Below are 23003 nucleotides of genomic sequence, written 5' to 3' on the forward strand. Positions count from 1 at the left end.
GACTGCTAAATTACCAAAAATCTCACACTAAAAAATACAGATTTTGCCTTTGTTGAGAGTGACCACTCAACAAGCTCTTGAATTGTAATATGATTGTTGCTTCCAGCATAACGCCCATCAACAAGCCCCGTAAACATATCTGACCACAAACAAAGGTCTGTCACTCTATACTAGCCTTAGTTTGAGTGGAAACTCTTCTGATTGTGGTCATTCAAGGAGGATTGGAATCGGCACAGCGGACTTTATACACATCCCATAATGATCTAATTGTGAATGTGTGCAAGTTCTGCTGAGGTAGGGCATTTCCTAAAGAGCCCACAGGGATCTGACCTGTACTCAATCTATATACAGTGGTGGGATGGCAAAACAGGTGGATAGCTATTAGTGAAACTGTCTTCTGAATGGGTGATGAGGTAGGCTTAAGTGTCTTGTTTCCTCTCTGGGGAAAAAAACAAGACTGTTCTCTCCCGGAAAGAGATGTCCTTGCCAACACGTAGACTGTAGAAAATGCATTAAATAGGATTTAGAGGGAAAAAAGGAAGAGATTAGGACCAGTTAGTCTTTCTCAACAATATAACATGATAAAGTGCCACAAATATGCAGAGTTTCCCACTTAAGGAACTGAGGCTAAAAGGAAACATGTACTGGTGGTGATAAACATAGAAGTAGTCACTGCACTAGTTGATTTGGGGATTGCCTGACCTCGAAGTAAGTGGGCTGATGAGCAGGGTGTGGGCGTGATTCTCACCTTCCTGTTTAGGAGATTAGTTATTTTGAGCCAAGGTCTGCTGGTGGTGAGGAGGAGGAGTTTACCATGTCCGGAAGCCACTTCACCATTCATTTTCTGGATTTGGGTTCACTCAAACATTGTTTGAAGATTTGTTTTACTATTGACAGGTGCAACTGATTTCGGGATTGTATATCGATTCGCTGTCCATAAATGTGTCAACTGATGTATAAGTTTGTCTCTGAATTGTTTAATCAAACTTTTTGCTGCTGGCTCCTGATATCAGGGCATAAAAACTACAATCTGTGTCATGAATTATCCTAGTGTGCATGTGTGCCCAGCTATATCCGGACCCAAGATTTTCCCTGGCTGAACTAGCTGGCTAGCTGAACTATGCTTGTTTTTGTCCTCATTGCCTAATTTCATAAACACTGCACCCTCAACTTCAAAACTCCTTTCGTAGTTATACAAGTATCAAACAAAGAAATGTACTGCAAAGGAACTTGAAAATGATTTGTTTTGTTGAAAAGTCATGACCGGTTCGAGCTATCTGTAAGACAACGGTGGCAAAGGATATCATTGCTTCTTAACACTGATCCAAGTTCAGTTTTGAAATCCAGCGGCGTCATTGGCGTAGGTTTTGCTAAACGTTTCTTACTGGTCTTGGAAATGTGACGGCCTCTCCTCGCTTGGCTTAATGGGATATGTAGTGATTTTGCCAACACAGCCAGATTTGTACAGTATTTTACTCTTCTCCTTTTTTAAAACTCTTTGTTGATTTAAATCAGACTTTATTAGTTTCATGAGTAATCCAGGAATGTCACAAGTTAACTGACTCGAAAAAATAGCAACTCTACAGAGTGTCAATGGCTATTAATTAATGGCTAAATTACTTCCGGACACAAAGGGTCTACTGAGCTCCTCCTCACTACTGTATACGGCTGTCATTTAAGCCCAACCTTCCTGTCCCAAAGGGATTTCAGTCTATGAAAACTGAGCTACGGCGCTCTGTGTTGAATTCCAAAAATTCTGCCGCGCAAAAGTTTGTAGAACTATGTAGAGAGCTACTCTGTAGAGCAGGGATGGGCAACTTTTAATGGGAGTGGGGGCCACAAAAAAATCTGTACTCATCATGTGAGCAAAACATTTTAACAACCCCCTCTTGACAGCAGAGAGAATGCGTTTTGGAGTTAATTTCCTGAAGGTCTATACATTTTGCCATGGGGCATAGAGAGAATGTTGCCGTTTTTAAAGCAAGTTTGCTGCAATTCTACACATTCTGTCATGGGGCGGAGAGAAATGTTTGCAGTTTGGAATATGATATCTGAGTGAAAGTGACTAACGTAATCGATGGGGGCCCCGAATTGGTAATTTGAACATGATTTCTATAGGTTTAGATTGTTAAGTTGGCTAACTTAACAATCTAAAAAATGTTAGCAGACATGGGCTAATTGATTGCCCAAAAGTAGGAGGACCGCTAGTTGTCCATTTTAAGGCAGCGGTTCTCAACTGGTGGAATTATTCACATGAAAAGGGTGGGACTGTTGTTCCCTTGTCGTACATTTACTCTCAATATAGCATTAAAAGTAGTTTTTCAGATAGAATTTTGGCAACAAATAAAATCATGATGGGAATATTGGGTTGTGACTGAGACAACCTGGTTCAATTTGGGTACCGAGGTAAAACCAGTTGAAAACCACTGCTTTAAGGTGTTTGGGCTTAGTATCTCCACTAGTACACACACACACACTTACATCCACATTTACCAATAATCTTTTTCAACATTCTCATTCTTTCAATCTAATCCATCTAGAATGTCAATTTACATGGGAAAAGCCAGTCTAACCATATCCTTCCCATCAAGTGGGCCTATACATACATATTGTATCTTTGTCAAACCTTCATAGTAAAGGCTAACAACAAACCACAGTGGTTGTCATGCTAGATGACATGCTTCAAGCTCTAGTAATAGTTTGACATTTTTAAAGTGAAAAATCTGAGTCTGTTATTGTGGAATTGCCCTGTAGATTACAGTAGATTAGGTATATATTTTTTTATGCATTTCCTGTGGTTCAATTATTCATTGGATAGTTCCTGCATGTATAATGTTTTAGGTCAAACACTAGACAGGTTAATACCAGATTAACAGTTGCAGAGCAACAGGATGGTGAAAGAGGGAGAAAAGAAGGGGTGGGGAGGGAGAAAGGAGTGGTATTCCATTTCTGGCCTCTGTTCTTTGTCTGTTTTAACTGCAATAGACAATGACTCAGCATCATGGAGGATTATGACCACTTCCTGTGATGAGCCAGGATGAATTGTTTGTTGTTAATATGGGTTGCCACGGAGATGGGTCAGGAGATAACAGATGAGTCTGAGGGGCTTTGAAGTGAACACAATAAATTATCCCTCAGGCCTTTCATATGCCAGAAGTGCAGACAGAGCAATGCCAGACACCAGTTCACAACAGGTCCAGTTAAAGCTGAAGCAAGTTATTTTTGTATTGTAAGTCAATCATTGGAATTTGCTCAAAGATAAAGTGGAGTGTTTGATGGTGTTACATAACATTATAGTGTATTAACAACGTATGCAGATTGTTTCTAGGCCTAATACCTGAAGAATAAAGGTTCTTTCCTTATCCCTCAGAAGGGAGAGGCACAATGACTCAAGCCCCCCCCCTGACCACCAGCACTATTCCCTTGTATACATCAAATCAAACTTTATTTTTAACGAGACTATATACAGGGGGTACTGGTACTGAGTCAGTGTGCGGGGGTACAGGTTAGTTGAGGCAATTTGTACATGTAGGTAAGGGTGAAGTGACTATGCATAGATGATAGTTAGCAGCAGTGCACAAAACAATGGGGGGGCAATGTAAATAGTCTGGTGGCCATTTGATTAATTGTTCAGCATTCTTATGGCTTGGGAGTAGAAGCTGTTAAGGAGCCTTTTGGTCCTGGACTTGGTGCTCCGGTACCGCTTGCCGTGCGGTAGCAGAGGGAACAGTCTATGACTTGGGTGACTGGAGTCTTTGACAATTTTATGGGCTTTCCTCTGACGCCGCCTATTACATAGGTCCTGGATGGCAGGAAGCTTGGCCCCAGTGATGTACTGGGCTGTTCGCACTACCCTCTGTAGCGCCTTATGGTCAGATGCTGAGCAGTTGCTGTACCAGGCGTGTTGTACCTTCTACATGTTGTACCTTCTCCTCCCAGGTCAGCTGAGCTGCATCTTTTTCCCCCGGCATGAAGAGGAGTTCCTGCACAGCAGCGTGGGCAGCGCCCCCTTCATCCTGGTACTTGGCCAGGACTGCGCCGCGCGCTACCAGCTGCTCAACTGCCTGCTGGGGGAGCGGCTCCTGCCCCTAGGTCCCGTGGCGGGCGAGGCCTGCAATGGCGTTCATGGCACGGCCTGCAAGAGGAGGAAGCTGTGCTTCACCCACGGGCGCCAGACGCGGCTCAGCCTGGCGCTGCCCGGCCAGTATGAGCTGGTGCACCAGCTGGCGGCCCACTGCGGGCGCTGGGATACGGTGCCCAGGGAGGATCTGGAGATCCAGGAGCAATGTGAGGACCCCGCCCACAGACTGGCCGAGCTGGAGATCACCCTGCACCACCCTCTGCTACAGGTACACCAGTGTTTCTGTTATCCTTAATTGCTTCTGCTAATTGTTTCTGCTGGTGTGAAATGTGTTAAACAGTTTTGATTAGCGATGCACCGATATGACATTTTTGACCGAAACCAATATTTTTCTTGCTGCAAAAAAAAATGCCGATATAAAACATTTTAGTGGCCTTTTAAGTATTCTTGTACAGTTAAATAGTTAACACACACACATGGACGCAGCGGTCTAAGGCACTGCATCTCAGTGCAAGAGGCATCACTACAGTCCCTGGTTTGAATCCAGGCTGTATCACATCCGGCCCTGATTGGGAGTCCCATAGGGTGGCGCACAATTGGCTCAGTGTCGTCCGGGGTAGGCCGTCATTGTGAATAAGAATTTGTTCTTAACTGATTTGCCTAGTTAAATAAAGGTTACACACACACCACACTGACCAAAAAGTTATTTTGTTGGCATTTACATATGCCCCCATTACCAGTAAAACATAATCAAAACGTATTTCTTTCACTTACTTGCTGTGCTGTTTCGTTGTTCAGTTTGTCTCATCCAGGATATCTATGGAACGCCGTTTGGGTCTTTGCGTGTCAAAAAAGATACGTCAAATAACACTGTTTGACGTGTCAAATAAGCTTGTTGACCTATGACTGCACGTCACATAATAATTTATCACGTTCATACATCTTTTACTTAGTTATTACAAATTGATTACACTATTACTCGTATTTTATATGTCACAATGATTCATTGATACGTACGCTATGATGCTGGTAGTTGTGTCGCGCACCTACAGTGCTGGTCATTAAAAAAAAGCTAGCTAGTTGATGGATGCAAACAATGTTCTTCCACAAAAACATAGCAAAATGACAATCTGTTTCAGTAGCTATAGTTGGCTAGCTAACTTAATAGTGTGTCATCTAAAATAACCCTAAATTATAAGACAGTTCTTATTTGATTAATGGTGGTCGGACCCATCTGTGAAGCTAGCCACAATATGGATTAGCCGCAATAGTGGACTTTGTGGTTAGCCTTCAAAATAAAAGTATGTCATTGACAGTGACGCAAATGAATACAAATAGTATAATTATGCCATAATTGAATAGACCATGCTAAACGAGGTTGGAATGTTATGTTAATTTGACAAATTGTTTTTTGTTGATTTTATAATCTGTTGACGTAACACTGGACGTATTATACTTTAGAATTGCATTGTGGGCATACTTATTTCACTGTGCAGTCTTACCCCATGTCATTGATCCACAATCCATAGGCATCAGTCTACTCAGTGACACCCAGAGAACATTACTGTCGTAGCTCTTATTGCGGGACTCTGAAAAAACTGGGAATTGAGCCACATTTATTGTCAACTTATGTATATTGAACACTATTCCTGAGAAAAAACAATACTGTGTGAATGTTTTGGAGTCTGATAACTCTGAGGAGGATGCTGGGGGGAAAAAATATCTTGGGTATTGAGTAGACTGACACCCCATTTCATTGATCCCCAATCCTTAGGTAAAGCTGTACAGTGCAATATGAATGTCAATACACACCATAGGCTGACTGGGGAGGTGATTTCACGCAGTCCCGCGATAAGAGCTACAACGCTAATATTTGTGTAAACTCTAAACAGTTGTGTTCTGTGTCACCAAGTAGACTGATAACCCATTTCATAGCTTCACATTCCAACCTTGTTTAACATTATATAGTCTAAATATGACATGATTCCTTCTGCATCACTTTCAAAGAGGAACTTTTATTTTGAAGGCAAACCGCAATTTCCACTATTGTGCCCTATCCTTATTGTGGCTAGCTTCCCAACACAACCCGGTTGAGCCTCACTAGCAAGATGAAGCTAGCCGGCTGCTTATAATGTTAGCTTTGGGCAACAGGGTTAAGTAGCTGGCTAGTTATTTATTTTCATGAACTGAAGTACAATTTCAATAGGCGAGCAAGTGGCTACCTAGCTAGTACTTACTCACAAGCATTCCTAAATCATTGCTAAGAATAGTGAAAATGACTGCAGTTTCTACTGGTCATTGTTTTCAGGCTGGTTGTATTGGTGCTAGCTAGGTACCAAGCTAAAGCTAGCTAGCTACCCCAGAAGTTGCGGTCAAACAAATAATGCTTTATTACCAACGTGGTATTGTTAACACATTGTTCGTGGCCGGTGTTTGCTTGTTTGCAGACTTTTGTACAGCTTTGACAGTGCTACTGATAGTAGTGGTGGCGCTTGGCTTGCTCGTGCAAATTCAGAACACGCATTCTATAATAGAACTGTTATTTGACGTATCTTTTTTGACACGCAAAGACCCAAACGGCGTTCCATAGTATGTCGTGAAACTGTAACTCCGGTAGGGCAATATCTGGAAAAATAGCGCACTTAGTAACGTTAGTGTGTACTGGTGCTCGACCAGTCGCGAAAGCCAACATCACCCACGACAGAGAGCGGTTGATTGTCAAGGGCAATAAAATCCATTATCTTGGCGTTAATGGATTTCGCCTTAGAGTTGTCTCGCTGAAGTTTTCTTACTCTATCAAATGACTGCTCGACTTGTTGACTGCTCGATCCACACAGCAGACATTATGTGTTCGGTTAGGAATGTTGTGTTGAACGTGTAGCGCAAAATGTTAGCTTTGGCATCAGTTTTGCACCGGCTTAAAACTAGACATCGGGCTGATACCGATGTTGGCATTTTTAGCTAATATCGTCCAATTCCGATATGTTCACTGATATATCGTGCATCCCTAGTTTTGATGGCCTGATTTAAAATAACTTTTTATTTCTCAACTTTATTTGAATATTTATGAAATGCATATTGTTATATTTGGTAGCACTTATTTGTTTTTCTTCAACTCCAACCACCATTCGATGCGTGGAACGGATATGGGTAGGGCTAGGTCTACATAAGGGTGCTAATTAAAAAAACTCGTAAAGCTTATTAAAGAGCAGTGATACTATCAAGAGTAGTGGGTGGGTTCCTTCTCATTTTCCTTCTCAACTGATTCCATGCACCTGCAAAAAAGATAGCTCAGATGTGTGAGAGCCTTTTGAATTTCTCAACTGGTAATTGAAGAGCTCCTCCATTCAAGAACATAGGCAGCGGTAGGCAGACTATCAGCCCGTCACTCAACACTTTGCAATGTGAGCTGGAGGCAGTAAGCATTTGGAAAACGCAGAACATTTGGAAAGTATTCAGGCCCCTTGACTTTATCCACATATTACGTTACAGCCTTATTATAAAATGTATTAAATAGTTTTTCCCCCCCTCAATCTAGAAGCAATACCCCATAATGAAACATCAAAAACAGGTTTTGGAGTTTATGCAAATGTAAACTCAGCAAAAAAAGAAACGTCCTTTCGCTGTCAACTGTAAATATTTGTATGAACATAAGATTCAACAATTGACATCAACTGAACAAATTACACAGACGTGATTAACCTGTTGGGTCTAGGGGGCAGCATTTGCACGTCTGGATAAAAAAAATGTACCCGATTTAATCTGGTTACTAATCCTACCCAGTAACTAGAATATGCATATACTTATTATATATGGATAGAAAACACTCTAAAGTTTCCAAAACTGTTTGAATGGTGTCTGTGAGTATAACAGAACTCATTTGGCAGGCAAAACCCTGAGACATTTTCTGACAGGAAGTGGATACCTGATGTGTTGTATTGACTTTAAACCTATCCCATTGAAAAACACAGGGGTTTAGGAATATTTTGGCACTTCCTATTGCTTCCACTAGATGTCACCAGCCTTTACAAAGTGTTTTGAGTCTTCTGGAGGGAGATCTGACCGAACAAGAGCCATGGAACGGTGATGTCCCATTAGACACCTGGCGCTACTTCATGTTGGGTACCCTCGTTCCAATACGTTATAAAAGACTATGCATTCGTCCACCTTGAATATTATTCATGTTCTGGTTAAAAAAGGCCCTAATGATTTATGCTATACAACGTTTGACATGTTTGAACGAACGGAAATATATTTTTTCCCCTCGTTCATGACGAGAAGTCCGGCTGGCTTACATCATGTGCTAACGAGACGGAGATTTTTGGACATAAATGATGAGCTTTTTTGAACAAAACTACATTCGTTATGGACCTGTGATACCTGGAAGTGACATCTGATGAAGAGAATCAAAGGTAATGGATTATTTACATAGTATTTTCGATTTTAGATCTCCCCAACATGACGTCTAGTCTGTATCGCAACGCGTATTTTTCTGGGCACAGTGCTCAGATTATTGCAAAGTGTGATTTCCCAGTAAGGTTATTTTTAAATCTGGCAAGTTGATTGCGTTCAAAAGATGTAAATCTATAATTCTTTAAATGACAATATAATATTTTACCAATGTTTTCTAATTTTAATTATTTAATTTGTGACGCTGACTTGACTGCCGGTTATTGGAGGGAAACGATTTCCTCAACATCAATGCCATAGTAAAACGCTGTTTTTGGATATAAATATCAACTTGATAGAACTAAAAATGCATGCATTGTCTAACATAATGTCCTAGGAGTGTCATCTGATGGAGATTGTAAAAGGTTAGTGTATCATTTTAGCTGGTTTTATGGTTTTGGTGACCCTGTCTTTGACTTGACAAAACATTACACACAACTCTTGTAAATGTACTGTCCTAACATACTCTAAATTTATGCTTTCGCCGTAAAACCTTTTTGAAATCGTAAAACGTGGTTAGATTAAGGAGATGTTTATCTTTCAAATGGTGTAACATAGTTGTATTTTTGAAAAATTTGAATTTTGACATTTATTTGGATTAAAATTTGCCGCTCTTGAAATGCACCTGCTGTTGATGGAGTGCACCACGGGTGGCACGCTAGCGTCCCACCTAGCCCCAAGAGGTTAACAGATATTGAATGTGTCCCTGAACAAAGGGGGGGGGGTCAAAAGTAACAGTCAGTATCTGGTGTGGCCACCAGCGACATTGAGTACTGCAGTGCATCTCCTCCTCATGGACTGCACCACATTTGCCAGTTCTTGCTGTGAGATGTTACCCCACTCTTCCACCAAGGCACCTGCAAGTTCCCGGACATTTCTGGGGAGAATGGCCCTAGCCATCACCCTCCGATCCAACAGGTCCCAGACATGCTCAATGGGATTAAGATCCGGGCTCTTCGTTGTCCTGTTGGAAGGTGAACCTTCGCCCCACTCTGAGGTCCTGAGCGCTCTGGAGCAGGTTTTCATCAAGGATCTCTATACTTTGCTCCGTTCATCTTTCCCTTGATCCTGACTAGTCTTCCAGTCCCTGCCGCTGAAAAACATCCTCACAGCATGCTGCTGCCGCCACCATGCTTCACCGTAGGGATGTTGCAAGGTTTCCTCCAGAAGTGACGCTTGGCACTCAAGCTAAAGACTTCAATCTTGTTTCTCATGGTCTGCGAGTCCTTTAGGTGACTTTTGGCAAACTCCCAAGTGGGCTGTCATGTGCCTTGTACGGACTAGGGGCTTCCGTCTGGACACTCTACCATAAAGGCCTGATTGGTGGAGTGCTGCAGAGATGGTTGTCCTTCTGGAAGGTTCTCCACAGAGGAACTTTGGAGCTCTGTGTCAGTGACCATCGGGTTTTTGGTCACCTCCCTGCTCTAGGAAGAGTCTTGGTGATTCCAAACTTCTTCCATTTAAGAATGATGGAGGTCACTGTGTTCTTCAATGCTGCAGAAATGTTTTGGTACCCTTCCCCAGATCTGTGTCTCGACACAATCCTGACTCTGAGCTCTACGGACAATTCCTTTGACCTCATGGCTTGGTTTTTGCTCTGGCATGCACTGTTAACTATGGGACAGTCATGTCCAATCAATTGAATTTGCCACAGGTGGACTCTAATCAAGTTGTAGAAACATCAAGCATGATCAATGGAAACAGGATGCACCTGAGCTCAATTTCGAGTCTGAATACAAATCTTTTTATTTGTAATACATTTTGCAAAAAATGTCTAAACCCGTTTTCACTTTGTCGTTATGGGGTATTGTGTGTAGATTAATAGATGTTTTTTATTTCATCAATTTTAGAATAATGCTGTAACATACAATTTGGAAAAAGGGAAGAGGTCTGAATACATTTTGATGACATTTCCCAGCAACAGCCATGTACGGATTAATTTTAAAATCAAACAATAATTGTGACTTAGATTGTTTTCATCAAACTACATAACAACATAATGGTAGTAATAAACTGGGTAAATTTAGATGCCATAGGCCTCCTCACAATACAGGTGAATGCATATTCAATAGGATTGTGCATGCATTGTTATTGAGCTTGTTTTGGCTGATAAGTACAGTATATGGTTCTACAGATGACAATCTATTTGCTTTCCATTTGGGACTTATATTAGTCTGCTGATCAACATTTGCATAGGACATAATATAGGCACTGCTGTTAGTCTGAGAATATAAAATAACATCTATTCAAAGCAACTTTTTTTTTGTAATTTTCCTTCACTGTCAGGAAGCATCTCGAAACAACTCAGCTGCCAGGATGACATTTTACACAACTCAATTGGATAGTAATGCTATCTGTCAAGAAATGGGCGTGTTGTAACTTGATCCTATGCTACGACTGGATAGAGTGAAGCTGTAACTCCGCTTCCTTTCACATCTCTCTCCATTGCTCATATCACTTGGTGTTGTTCACTGCTGCTATGAGAAGTAGCTCAATGGCGATGCCGTTTGCTACCAAACCATAAATGTTCATAAGATGAAATGACGATGGACGTTCTGTCTGAAATGGCTCAAATCTGCACATAGTTTGAGAAGTGAGAACGCACACAGGCGCGCTGATCTACAGCTTTCTTGGTCCATAAACATTCCACCTTTTTATTTAGGAATTTTTAAACGCTTCTTTCTTTCCCTATTATGACAATCATCTAATCCGACTATCAACTGTCAATTTACAGATACGATTATGGCTGGTCAGATCAGCACACCAGTAAATACATTGAACAAAAATATAAACGCAACATGTAAAGTGTTCTTCCCATGTTTCATGAGATGAAATCAAAGGTCCCAGAAATGTTCCATATGCATAACGTTTATTTCTCTCCAATGTTGTGTACAAGTTTGTTTATATCCCTGTTAGTGAGCATTTCTCCTTTACCAAGATAATTCATCCACCTGACAGGTGTGGCATATCAAGAAGCTGATTAAACAGCATGATCATGTGCTGAGGACAAAAGGCCACTCCTAAAATGTGCAGTTTTGTCACACAAGACAATGCCACAGATGTCTCAAATTTTGAAGGAGTGATTGGCATGCTGACTGAAGGAATGTCCGTCAGAGCTGTTGCCAGAGAATTTAATGTTCATTCCTCTACTATAAGTCGCCTCTGTCATCTTAGAATTTGGCAGTACGTCCAACCAGCCTCTTAACCTCTTACATCTAGACGTTCCGCTAGCGCAACACCTGCTCCAATATCCAATGATAGGCGTGGCGCGAATTACGAATTTCTCAAAAATACAAAAACTTCAATTTTTCAAACATATGACTATTTCACAGCATTTTAAAGACAAGACTCTCCTTTATCTAACCACACTGTCCGATTTAAAAAAGGCTTTACAGCGAAAGCAAAACATTAGATTATGTCAGCAGAGTACCAAGCCAGAAATAATCAGACACCCATTTTTCAAGCTAGCATATAATGTCACAAAAAACAAAACCACAGCTAAATGCAGCACTAACCTTTGATCTTCATCAGATGACACACCTAGGACATTATGTTATACAATACATGCATGTTTTGTTCAATCAAGTTCATATTTATATCAAAAAACAGCTTTTTACATTAGCATGTGACGTTCAGAACTAGCATACCCCCCGCAAACATCCGGTGAATTTACTAAATTACTCACGATAAACGTTCACAAAAAACATAACAATTATTTTAAGAATTATAGATACAGAACTCCTCTATGCACTCGATATGTCCGATTTTAAAATAGCTTTTCGGTGAAAGCACATTTTGCAATATTCTCAGTAGATAGCCCAGCCATCACGGCTAGCCATTTAGACACCGACCAAGTTTAGCCCTGATCAAACTCCGATTTACTATTACAAAAGTTTCATTACCTTTGTTGTCTTCGTCAGAATGCACTCCCAGGACTGCTACTTCAATAACAAATGTTGGTTTGGTCCAAAATAATCCATCGTTATATCCGAATAGCGGCGTTTTGTTCGATGCGTTCCAGACACTATCCGAAATGGTAAAGAAGGGTCGTGCGCATGGCGCAATTCGTGACAAAAAAATTCTAAATATTCCATTACCGTACTTTCGAAGCATGTCAACCGCTGTTTAAAATCAATTTTTATGCCATTTTTCTCGTAGAAAAGCGATAATATTCCGACCGGGAATCTCCTTTTCGGCAAACAGAGGAAAAAATCACAAAGACGGGGGCGGCCAGGTCACGCGCCTAAGCCCACAGTCCCTTGATCGGCCACTTGAGAAAGGCGATAATGTGTTTCAGCCTGGGGCTGGGATGACGACATTCAGGTTTTTCCCGGGCTCTGAGCGCCTATGGACGACGTAGGAAGTGTCACGTTAGAGCAGAGATCCTTAGTAAAAGATAGAGATGGCAAAGAAGTTCCAGAAATGGTCAGACAGGCCACGTCCTGTAAAGGAATCTCTCAGGTTTTGACCTGCCATTTGAGTTCTGTTATACTCAGACACCATTCAAACAGTTTTAGAAACGTTAGGGTGTTTTCTATCCATATATAATAAGTATATGCATATTCTAGTTACTGGGTAGGATTAGTAACCAGATTAAATCGGGTACGTTTTTTATCCAGCCGTGAAAATACTGCCCCCTAGCCATAAGAGGTTAATGGCTGTTGCCATTAAACACTATTTAACAGAAGTTGCTGAATATTGGCGGGAACTGGAAAACGTGTTCATACATGTCAATCCAAAGCATCACAAACATGCTCAATGGGTGACATGTCTGGTGAGTACGCAGGCCATGGAAAAATAGACATTTTCAGCTTCCAGATATTGTGTACAGATCCATGCAACATGGGGCCGTGCATCATTATGCTGAAACACGAGGTGATGGCGGAGGCTGAATGGCACGACAATGGGCATAAGGATCTCGTTGCGGTATCTGTGCTCTCAAATTGCCATTGATAAAATGCAATTGTGTTCATTGTCCATAGCTTATGCCTGCCTGTACCGTAACCCCACCATGAGACACTCTGTTCGCAATGTTGACATCAGCAAACCGCTCACCCACACGAAGCCATACACGCCGTCTGCCACGGACAGTTAAAACCAGGATTAATCAGTTTAGAGCAAACTTCTCCAGCGTGCCAGTGGCCATCGAAGATGAGCATTTGCCCACTGAAGTCGGTTACGACGCTGAACTGCAGTCAGGTCAAGACCTTGGTGAGGATGACAAGCCCGCAGATGAGCTTCCCTGAGACGGTTTTTGACAGTTTGAGCAGAAATTCCTCGGATGTGCAAACCCAGTTTCATCAACTGTCCGAGTGGCTGGTCTCAGACGATCCCGTAGGTGAAGAAGCCTGATGTGGAGGTCCTGGGCTGGCGTGGTTACACTGGGTCTGCAGTTAACTTCTATGGGTACACCCTATCAACAGCAGGTGAAATATCAAGAGCGCCAAATTTGAAAACAATTAAATGTCATAATTCAAATTTCTCAAACATACAACATCTCCTTAATCTAACCACGTTGTCCGATTTCAAAAAGGCTTTACGGCGAAAGCATAAAGTTAGATTATGTTAGGACAGTACATTGAAAATAGCTGTGTGTAATGTTTTGTCAATGCAAAGACACCAAAAGCAGAAAACCAGCTAAAATTATGCACTAACCTTTGACAATCTTCATCAGATGACACTCCTAGGACATTATGTTAGACAATACATGCATTTTTTGTTCTATCAAGTTCATATTTATATCCAAAAACAGCATTTTACGATGGCGTTGATGTTGAGAAAAATTATTTTCCCTCCAATACCGCCAGTCAATCAGCACAACAAATTAAATAATTACTATTCGAAACCATTGGTAAAATATTATATTGTCATTCAAAGAATTATAGATTAACATCTCGTCAACGCAACCGCATTGCCAGATTTAAAAATAACTTTACTGGGAAATCACACTTTGCAATAAACGAGGTCCTGTTCTCAGAAAAATAGGCTTGGCGATACAGACTAGGCGCCATGTTGGAGAGATCTAAAATCAAAAATACTATGTAAATATTCCCTTACCTTTGATTATCTTCATCAGAAGGCACTTCCAGGGATCCCAGGTCCATAACAAATGTAGTTTTGTTCGAAAAAGCTCATAATTTATGTCCAAAAAGCTCCGTGTTGTTAGCGCGTCCTGTAGGCTACTCAAAAACATGAACGTCGCCCGCCGCACTTGTCTTCACCAAAGAGGGAAACATTTATATTTACGTTCGTTCAAACATGTCAAACGTTGTATAGCATAAATCATTAGGGCCTTTTTCAATCAGAACTTCAATAATATTCAAGGTGGACGATTGCATTCTCTTTTAAAACGTATTGGAACGAGAGTACCCAAACATGCACTCGCGCGCCAGAGTAGTATTGGCCATCCGCTTATGACCAACGTTCCAAGTCTCTTGTTCGGTCAGTTTTCACAGTAGAAGACTCAAACCACTTTGTAAAGACTGGTGACATCTAGTGGCTGGCGTAGGAAGTGCTCAATGATTAAGTCCCTGTGTGTTTCAATGGCATAGGCTTAAAAGTAATTCAACACATCAGGTATCCACTTCCTGTCAGAATTTGTCTCAGGGTTTTGACTGCCATATGAGTTCTGTTATACTTAGACACCATTCAAACAGTTTTAGAAAATTCAGAGTTTTCTATCCAAATCTGTTAATAATATGCATATCCTAGCTTCTGAGTTGGTGTAGGAGGCAGTTAAAAATGGGCACATATTTTTTTCAAAATTCTCAATACTGCCCCCTAGCCCCAACAGGTTAACCTCTCTAGGGTAGGTGGGACGAAATCGTCCCGCACTATTCAACAGCCAGTGACACATCAGAGCGCCAAATTTAAAACCACAAATGTCATAATTCAAAGTTCTCAAACATAGGACTATTTTACACCATTTGAAAGATAAGACTCTCGTTAATCTAACCACACTGTCCGATTTCAAAAAGGCTTTACAGCGAAAGAAAAACATTAGATTATGTTAGGAGAGTACATAGTCAGAAATAACCACACAGCCATTTTTCAAGCATGCATATATGTCACAAAAACCACAGCTAAATGCAGCACTAATCTTTGATCTTCATCAGATGACACTCCTAGGACATTGTTATACAATACATGCATGTTTTGTTCAATCAAGTTTATATATATATATCTCTCTCCTATCTATCTATCTATCTATCAAAAAACAGCTTTTTACATTAGCATGTGATGTTCAGAACTAGCATACACACCGCAAACTTCCGGTGAATTTACTTAATTACTCACGATTAACGTTCACAAAATACATAACAATTATTTTAAGAATTATAGATACAGAACTCCTTTATGCAATCGCTGTGTCAGATTTTAAAATAGCTTTTCGGCGAAAGCACATTTTGCAATATTCTGAGTAGATAGCCCGGCCATCACGGCTAGCTAATTTGACACCCACCAAGTTTGGCCCTCACCAAACTCAGATTTACTATTAGAAAAATTGGATTACCTTTGTTGTTCTTTGTCAGAATGCACTCCCAGGACTTCTACTTCAACAACAAATGTTGTTTTGGTTCGAAATAATCCATAGTTATATTGAAATAGCTCCGTTTTGTTCTTGCGTTCAGGTCACAAGCCGAAGGGTGACGCGCGAGCGCATTTCGTGACAAAAAATGTCAAAATATTCCATTACCGTACTTCGAAGCATGTCAAACGCTGTTTAAACGCGATTTTTCTCGTAAAATAGCGATAATATTCCAACCGGGCGACGTTGTATTAATTCAAAGGCTGAAAGAAAAGAATTGAGAATTCACATGAACGCGCATCTCCAGTGTCACTGTCCCCAGGCAGGCTAGTAACAAACTCTGCTGCTGTTCTTTGCCCAGAGACTGCAGACATCTCATTACACTTTCTGGCTTCTTCTGAGAGCCAATGGAAGCCTTAGAAAATGTCACGTTACAGCACAGATGCTGTATTTTTGATAGAGGCTACAGACGGACAATAAATTGTCAGACAGGGCACTTCCTGTATGGAATCTTCTCAGGTTTTGGCCTACCGTATGAGTTCTGTTATACTCACAGACACCATTCAAACAGTTTTAGAAACTTTAGAGTGTTTTATATCCAAATCTACTAATTATATGCATATTCTAGTTTCTGGGCAGGAGTAGTAACCAGATTAAATCAGGCACCTTTTTTATCCGGCCGTGCAAATACTGCCCCCTAGCCCCAACAGGTTAAAAACCTCTCTGGGATCGTTCGGGACGCTAGCGTCCCACCTCGCCAACAGCCAGTGAAATTGCAGGGCGCCAAATTCAAACACATCTCATAATTAAAATTCCTCAAACATACAAGTATTATACACCATTTTAAAGGAACTTCTTGTTAATCCAGCCACAGTGTCCGATTTCAAAAAGGCTTTACGGCGAAAGCACACCATGCGATTAATCATGTTAGGTCAGCGCCTAGCCACAGAAAACCATACAGCCATTTTCCAACCAAGGATTGGTGTCACAAAGTCAGAAATAGTGTTCAAATTAATCACTAACCTTTGATCTTCACCGGATGGCACTCCCAGGACTCCATGTCAGACGACAAATGTGTTTTGTTAGATAAAGTTCATCTTTATGTCCAAAAACCTCATTTGAAATTGGCGTGTTATGTTCAGAAATGCATTGTCTCAAACAAACATCCGGTGAAATTGCAGAGCCACATCAAATTACAGAAATACTCATCATAAACATTGATGAAAGATACAAGTGTTATACATAGGATTAAAGAAACTTCTTGTTTATCCAGCCGCTGTGTCCGATTTCAAAAAGGCTTTACGGCGAAAGCACACCATGCGATTATGTTAGGTCAGCGCCTAGCCACAGGAAACCATACAGCCATTTTCCAACCAAGGAGAGGTGTCAGAAATAGCGTTAAAATTAATCACTTTGATCTTCATCTGATGGCGCTCCCAGGTCTCCATGTTAGACAATAAATGTTTGTTTTGTTCAATAAAGTTCATCTTCATGTCCAAATACCTCCTTTTTGTTCGCGCGTTTAGTCCAGTAATCCAAATGCACAAAGCGCGGGCACAAAGTCCAGACGAAAAGTCAAAACTTCCAGTCAAGTTAGTAGAAACATGTCAAACGATGTGTATATAATCAATCTTTAGGATGTTTTTATCATAAATCTTCAATAATATTCCAACTGGACAATTCCGTTGTCATTAGAAAGGAAAGAGAACGAGCGTCGCGCTCACAGCCACACGCGAGACTAAACTAATGTCTTTCAGCTTGACCACTTGTTGAAACAGCTCTTATTTGATCCCCTTTCACAATACAAGCCTGAAACAAATTCTAAAGACTGTTGACATCTACTGGAAGCCTTAGGAAGTGCAATCTGACCCCACAGACACAGGATATTGGATAGGCAATCACTTAAAAAAAAACTACAAACCTCAGATTTCCAACTTCCTGGTTGGATTTGTCTCAGGTTTTTACCTGCCATATGAGTTCTGTTATACTCAGACATTATTTTAACAGTTTTGGAAACTTTAGAGTGTTCTATCCAAATCTACTAATTATATGCATATCCTAGCTTCTGGGCCTGAGTAACAGGCAATTTACTCTGGGCACGCTTTTCATCCAAACTTCCCAATGCTGCCCCCTATCCCAATGAAGTTAAAGAGGAGTGGGACAACATTCCACAGCCACATTCAACAGCCTGATCAACTCTATGCGAAGGCGATGTCTCGCTGTGTGAGGCAAATGGTGGTTACACCAGATACTGACTGGTTTTCTGATCCACGCCCCAACTTTCTGTGTTTTTAATAGTTATGTGACCAACCGATGCATATGTATTCCTAGTCATGTGAAATACATAGACTAGGGGCTAATGAGTTTTTCATTTGACTGATTTCCTTATGAACTTTAACTCAGTAAAATCTTTGTAGTTGTTGCATTTTATATTTTTATTCAGTGTAGCTAATGTTACACCGCAAGTCAGATGTCTCTTTGCCGAAAATGGTGCGTGTTTGAAACCAGCTAATGTTAGATAGGAGCTAATAGCCAACGTAGCTATCTGACATCTTAGCACCATGTTTATCTAGCCGGGTAGCTCGCAAAGTAGCTCATCTAGGTAGCTATCACCACAGATGAAAGGGTTAGTTCTGATAATCTTTGCTAAAAGGTCACATAGCTATATGCTTAGCTAACTTGCTTATTGCATGCATGTTGACACAAGCCTTATTAGTGAATTAACTAATATTTGTAACAGGAGTTTGATTTTGGTCACTGTGTCAATTCATCAGTTTCTCAATACTGCACCATCTTGCTGCTGCTGATTTTCCCAGCTAGACATTCCTTGGCATTGTGCAGTGCTCATGGCTCAGGCGGTGAGTGGCGGCTGGCATAGTCCCTCTACATAGCAAAGCTGGTGCTATCGTCAAGGCCGATAGACTAGAAAAGGCCAATATCAGCCTGATGTATCGAATCAGATGATTATCGGTCGTGTTTTAGTCATCTTGCGTAGAAAATAGTCCTGATAATATAGACCTAGGTCTACATAATATCTGAAACAACTAACACATTCATCAATTTTCAGTCATTTTAATTGTCAAGTCCGGTCTTTCTACTCAATACTGAAACTAATTTTACCAAGTCGTTAAAGTATTTATAATTTTAACAGTGTATTTTGGATGTAATCAAAGCATTAATGTACCAGAGGCCACTAATATTTACCCTGGGGGGGAAGCCCCTCTGGACACGTGAGTTTTTGACTTTGACGTTACCGGCATCCCACTGATGATACGTTAGTTTGTTCTCTAATGGGAACTAGAAAGGTAGACTTGTTTTCAATCTTTCTCTCCAGGCTGGAAATGTAGCTCTCACACATGGCTTAGCTGATACACAGATTACTGCACAGAGTAGTTTTTCCTGTTAGTCAGAGCTCTCTCTCTCTGGGTTCTATTTCTTTCTGTGGCACCAGGAAAATGTGGTGTTGCATACAGAGGACTCGTTGACTCCCGTACCTGGTGGACAGACATGTAGCCCATCTTGCTCGGCTGATCAACATGCGTTGGTGGGTGGAGTGCACTGTGCTCACTTGTCACGTGCCGGGTGAAAAAAGTAGCGCTTAATCCTTCAAACAAAGGCCTCGCTTAGCTGGTCGTCGACAGGCCCCAGATAGCCCTGCAGGCCTTGCCTGCACTGCTTTGTAGGCCGCCTGGCCCCCCGCCCACCACTTAATGGCCCTGATCTGATGTGATTCACATGACCAGGGCACATAACTTCCAAACCCTTCGCTGTGATGAAGTTTCCATGGCACTGTTTCCAAGGCACTGTTTATTAGCGCATGTCATGGTTTACCTTTTTATTTTTCGGTGTTTTGCCAAATTATTTCTAATAGCAAGCTTATTATTTGGAGCCAAAAACGAGCTTATATATGTCAGGTTGCCCTGTTATTGGTTTTGGTCTCTTTTGTGTTAAATTGGCAAGGCAGGATTCTGAGTATGAATGGAGCAGTGACAGAGCCATAGGTCGTAACATTGACTTACTATGTGATTACGCATACACATGAAGTAAATATTAAGTGGAGGTGCTCCTTTACCCATCTTATTTTTCCTGTTTTGTTTTCAGTGTTAAAGGAAAGTCAGATTGGGCTCCCGATTGGCGCAGCGGTCTAAGGCACTGCATCTCAGTGCTAGAGGCCTCACAGACCCTGGTTCGATTACGGCTGTATCACAACCGGCCGTGATTGGGAGTCCCATAGGGCGGTGTACAGTTGGCCCAGCGTTGTTGGGGTTTGGCCAGGGTAAATAAGAATTTGTTCCTAATTGACTTGCCCAGTAAAATAAATGGTAGGCTAGATGGGGAGCTATTGCTATTGTTTACTCAATGAAAGTGACCTTACATTACAGCCCAATTTGACAGCTTCTAAGGTAACGTTTTATACGCTTGTCAACCTGGTTTAAACTTCTCATGATTATGCAAACGCATGTGCCAGGTTGGGTAGGTGGGCTAAGATGTGGTTTAATAATGTAGTTAGAGCAGTGGTTCAGAGAGATGTACCCAGCTGCTGTTTACTCAGGGGCTAGAGGCAGGCAGGCAGGGAAACGGCTCTCAGCCCACTGTGACATTCACACAGCCATGGCAGAATTGTAACGCCCCATTTTGGGAGGCTAGTAGAGGAAAGCACTAACTCTCTAATTACCTCCCCACCCCATCTCCCCTGGGCTCCCCACACAGTGATACACAGAACTGGGATAGTGCTAACCTATGGATGCGTGTTTCAGAGCTACGTAACCTCCCCGACATTAGTCTGCCACAAGTTCATATAGCCTAGAATGTCCTGCTTGTTTTCAACAATAGGTCGAGACATCTTTAGCATAGACTATCCAAGTATGCTATTATTGGAGCATACCGTTTTGAAGTGACACATTTATCATGAACATTAGAAGTTTGACAGCATGTTAGATGTGTGTCTATCTAGACAACTTGTCAGACTGAAAGGGGAAAAAAATAACGATTAACATATGCAGATTGCGGGTTGACACAGTCCATTGTCTGATATAGCTGTGATAAAGTAGCCCACAGATATTCAACTGTTAGACTACGTTTGGAAATCAATTGCATTATGAAAATTCAGACATTCTATTTATTTTGATAGCCTAGGAAAATGTGTTTACAACCAATCTTTGTTCCAAAGAAACTGCTCAGTTGGCCACAGCTCTTGTTTCTTGGAGACAGGACTAACTGCCTCCTTTGTGTGGCTGCGTTAGTCATTTCTCTCTCTTTTACACTGTGCTCCCCCCTCATTTCTTTCCCCCTCTCATTCTATTTCTGTGACTGTTACTGTATAATAAATCAAAATGTGGAGCAAAAATGTTTTCTTGCTTGGTTTTCTGTTGCCCTCCCATACCCTTTCCCATGACCAGATTGTTTGTGTTTCTGGGGGATGGCACTCGTTTATGTCCTAGTTAGAAACTGTTATGTGACTGTTGTACAGTCATCAACAAGATGGTGGTGGTAGTAGTGTATGTTGGAGCCAATGGGGATTGGCGAAATATTGTGTACTCCCCTGTGTGTTTGCTCAACCTAAATCTTTTGATTAAAAAAACGAATCCCAGAGAATTAGCCTTTTGTTGATGTGTTTAGAATTTTCCACAACATTTATATAAGTGTTGATAGGACCATTTTGAATGACTGAAGTATCTTCCCTGTTCTGTCAGGAGGCGAAAATCATGGTGGTGCCGTGCCCCAGTGTCCAGCCCATCGAGGAGGCCCTGGAGGACTGCACGCGTAACGTGGTTCCCATCATACTCTATGCCCTCAACCAGGACACCCTCACTGCCGAGCAGGTGGCCGAGCTGAGGAAAGTCAAAGAGACGCTCCCCTTCCCCATCTTCTTCATCCGTATCCCAGCCGAGGCCTCCCCCGAGCCCAGCCGGCGCCTGGAGAGGGAGAAGAGCCCCCTTTACAAGCAACTGCTGTCCCTAGGCTTTCTCAGCACCCCAGTAGGGAACTGTTCCTGCGGAGCCCCCTCCCAGACGCCCAGCCTGGCCACCAAGCCCCAGAGCGTACTGGGGGAGGCCTTTGAGAGGCTACAGCGCCTCCTGGTGCCCTTCGCCCGCCAGGTGCTCCACTACCAGCATGTGGAGGCTGCTAACCTGCTCAACGGGGTGCACTGCCGATGCCTCGACCTCTTCATCAACCAGATGAGTAGAGGGACTTTTGTGTGGGAGTCAATCAATTAGCTAATTAAGTCCTATATAGTGTCACAATGTGTAACAGAAACTTGTTTAATTTGAAGTAGAGAAAAATGATAGTGGTGGCAGACTGACTTATCCTCCTCTCCCTGGCTGCAGGCCTTTGACATGCAGAGGGACCTGCAGATCACGCCGCGGCGGCTGGAGTACACGCGGGAGAAGGAGGGCGAGTTGTTCACCTCCCTGATGGCCATTGCCAACCGCAAGCAGGAGGAGATGAAGGAGATGATTGTGGAGACGCTGAGCAGCATGAAGGAACAGCTGCTGGAGGATGCTGCCAACCTGGAGTTCACAGGTACAAAGGCCAACTTAAGACTGATGCTGTCAAATGTCTCTGAGATAATAGCATACCATTGCTGTACTACTGACCCTCAACTGACCTTCAGTTGGTGATGGATGACACTGAGTTTACAAGACACAATCTTGAGGTGACCTGTGTAGGAACTCAGTAAAAGGACCTTAATTGTTAATGTGGGACATACAGCTGACACAATAAGTAGATGACACGATTAGTTGCAAAAGGCAGAAGTGTCAAAGGGTTGTCGTGGTGGGGGGGGGGGAGCGATCCATTGTTCAGTCAGCAGCAGGTGTCAATATGGTACTTTGCCCAAAACATTGAAGACCACTTGACTGGTTACAAATTATACATTTCATTTAAGAAAGACCATTTAGCCTACTTGAAAAATGTCACTGTGAAATTTCACCACGCTTTCGA

At 41.9% G+C, this 23003-nt stretch overlaps 1 protein-coding gene across 5 annotated transcripts in view; it reads left to right on the top strand.

Moving 5' to 3' along the window:
* Positions 1-23003, top strand: part of dstyk (dual serine/threonine and tyrosine protein kinase) — a 47191-nt gene that overhangs the window by 1588 nt on the left and 22600 nt on the right. For all 5 annotated transcript variants that reach the window (XM_014132992.2, XM_045691670.1, XM_014132991.2 and 2 more), the window contains 3 exons: positions 3940-4349; positions 21752-22237; positions 22388-22583. In XM_014132992.2, the coding sequence (XP_013988467.1) occupies positions 3940-4349; positions 21752-22237; positions 22388-22583 (1092 nt within the window). The remainder of the gene's footprint in view (positions 1-3939; positions 4350-21751; positions 22238-22387; positions 22584-23003) is intronic.

The sequence above is a fragment of the Salmo salar genome, chromosome ssa12, assembly GCF_905237065.1.
Source record: "Salmo salar chromosome ssa12, Ssal_v3.1, whole genome shotgun sequence".
NCBI lineage: Eukaryota > Metazoa > Chordata > Actinopteri > Salmoniformes > Salmonidae > Salmo > Salmo salar.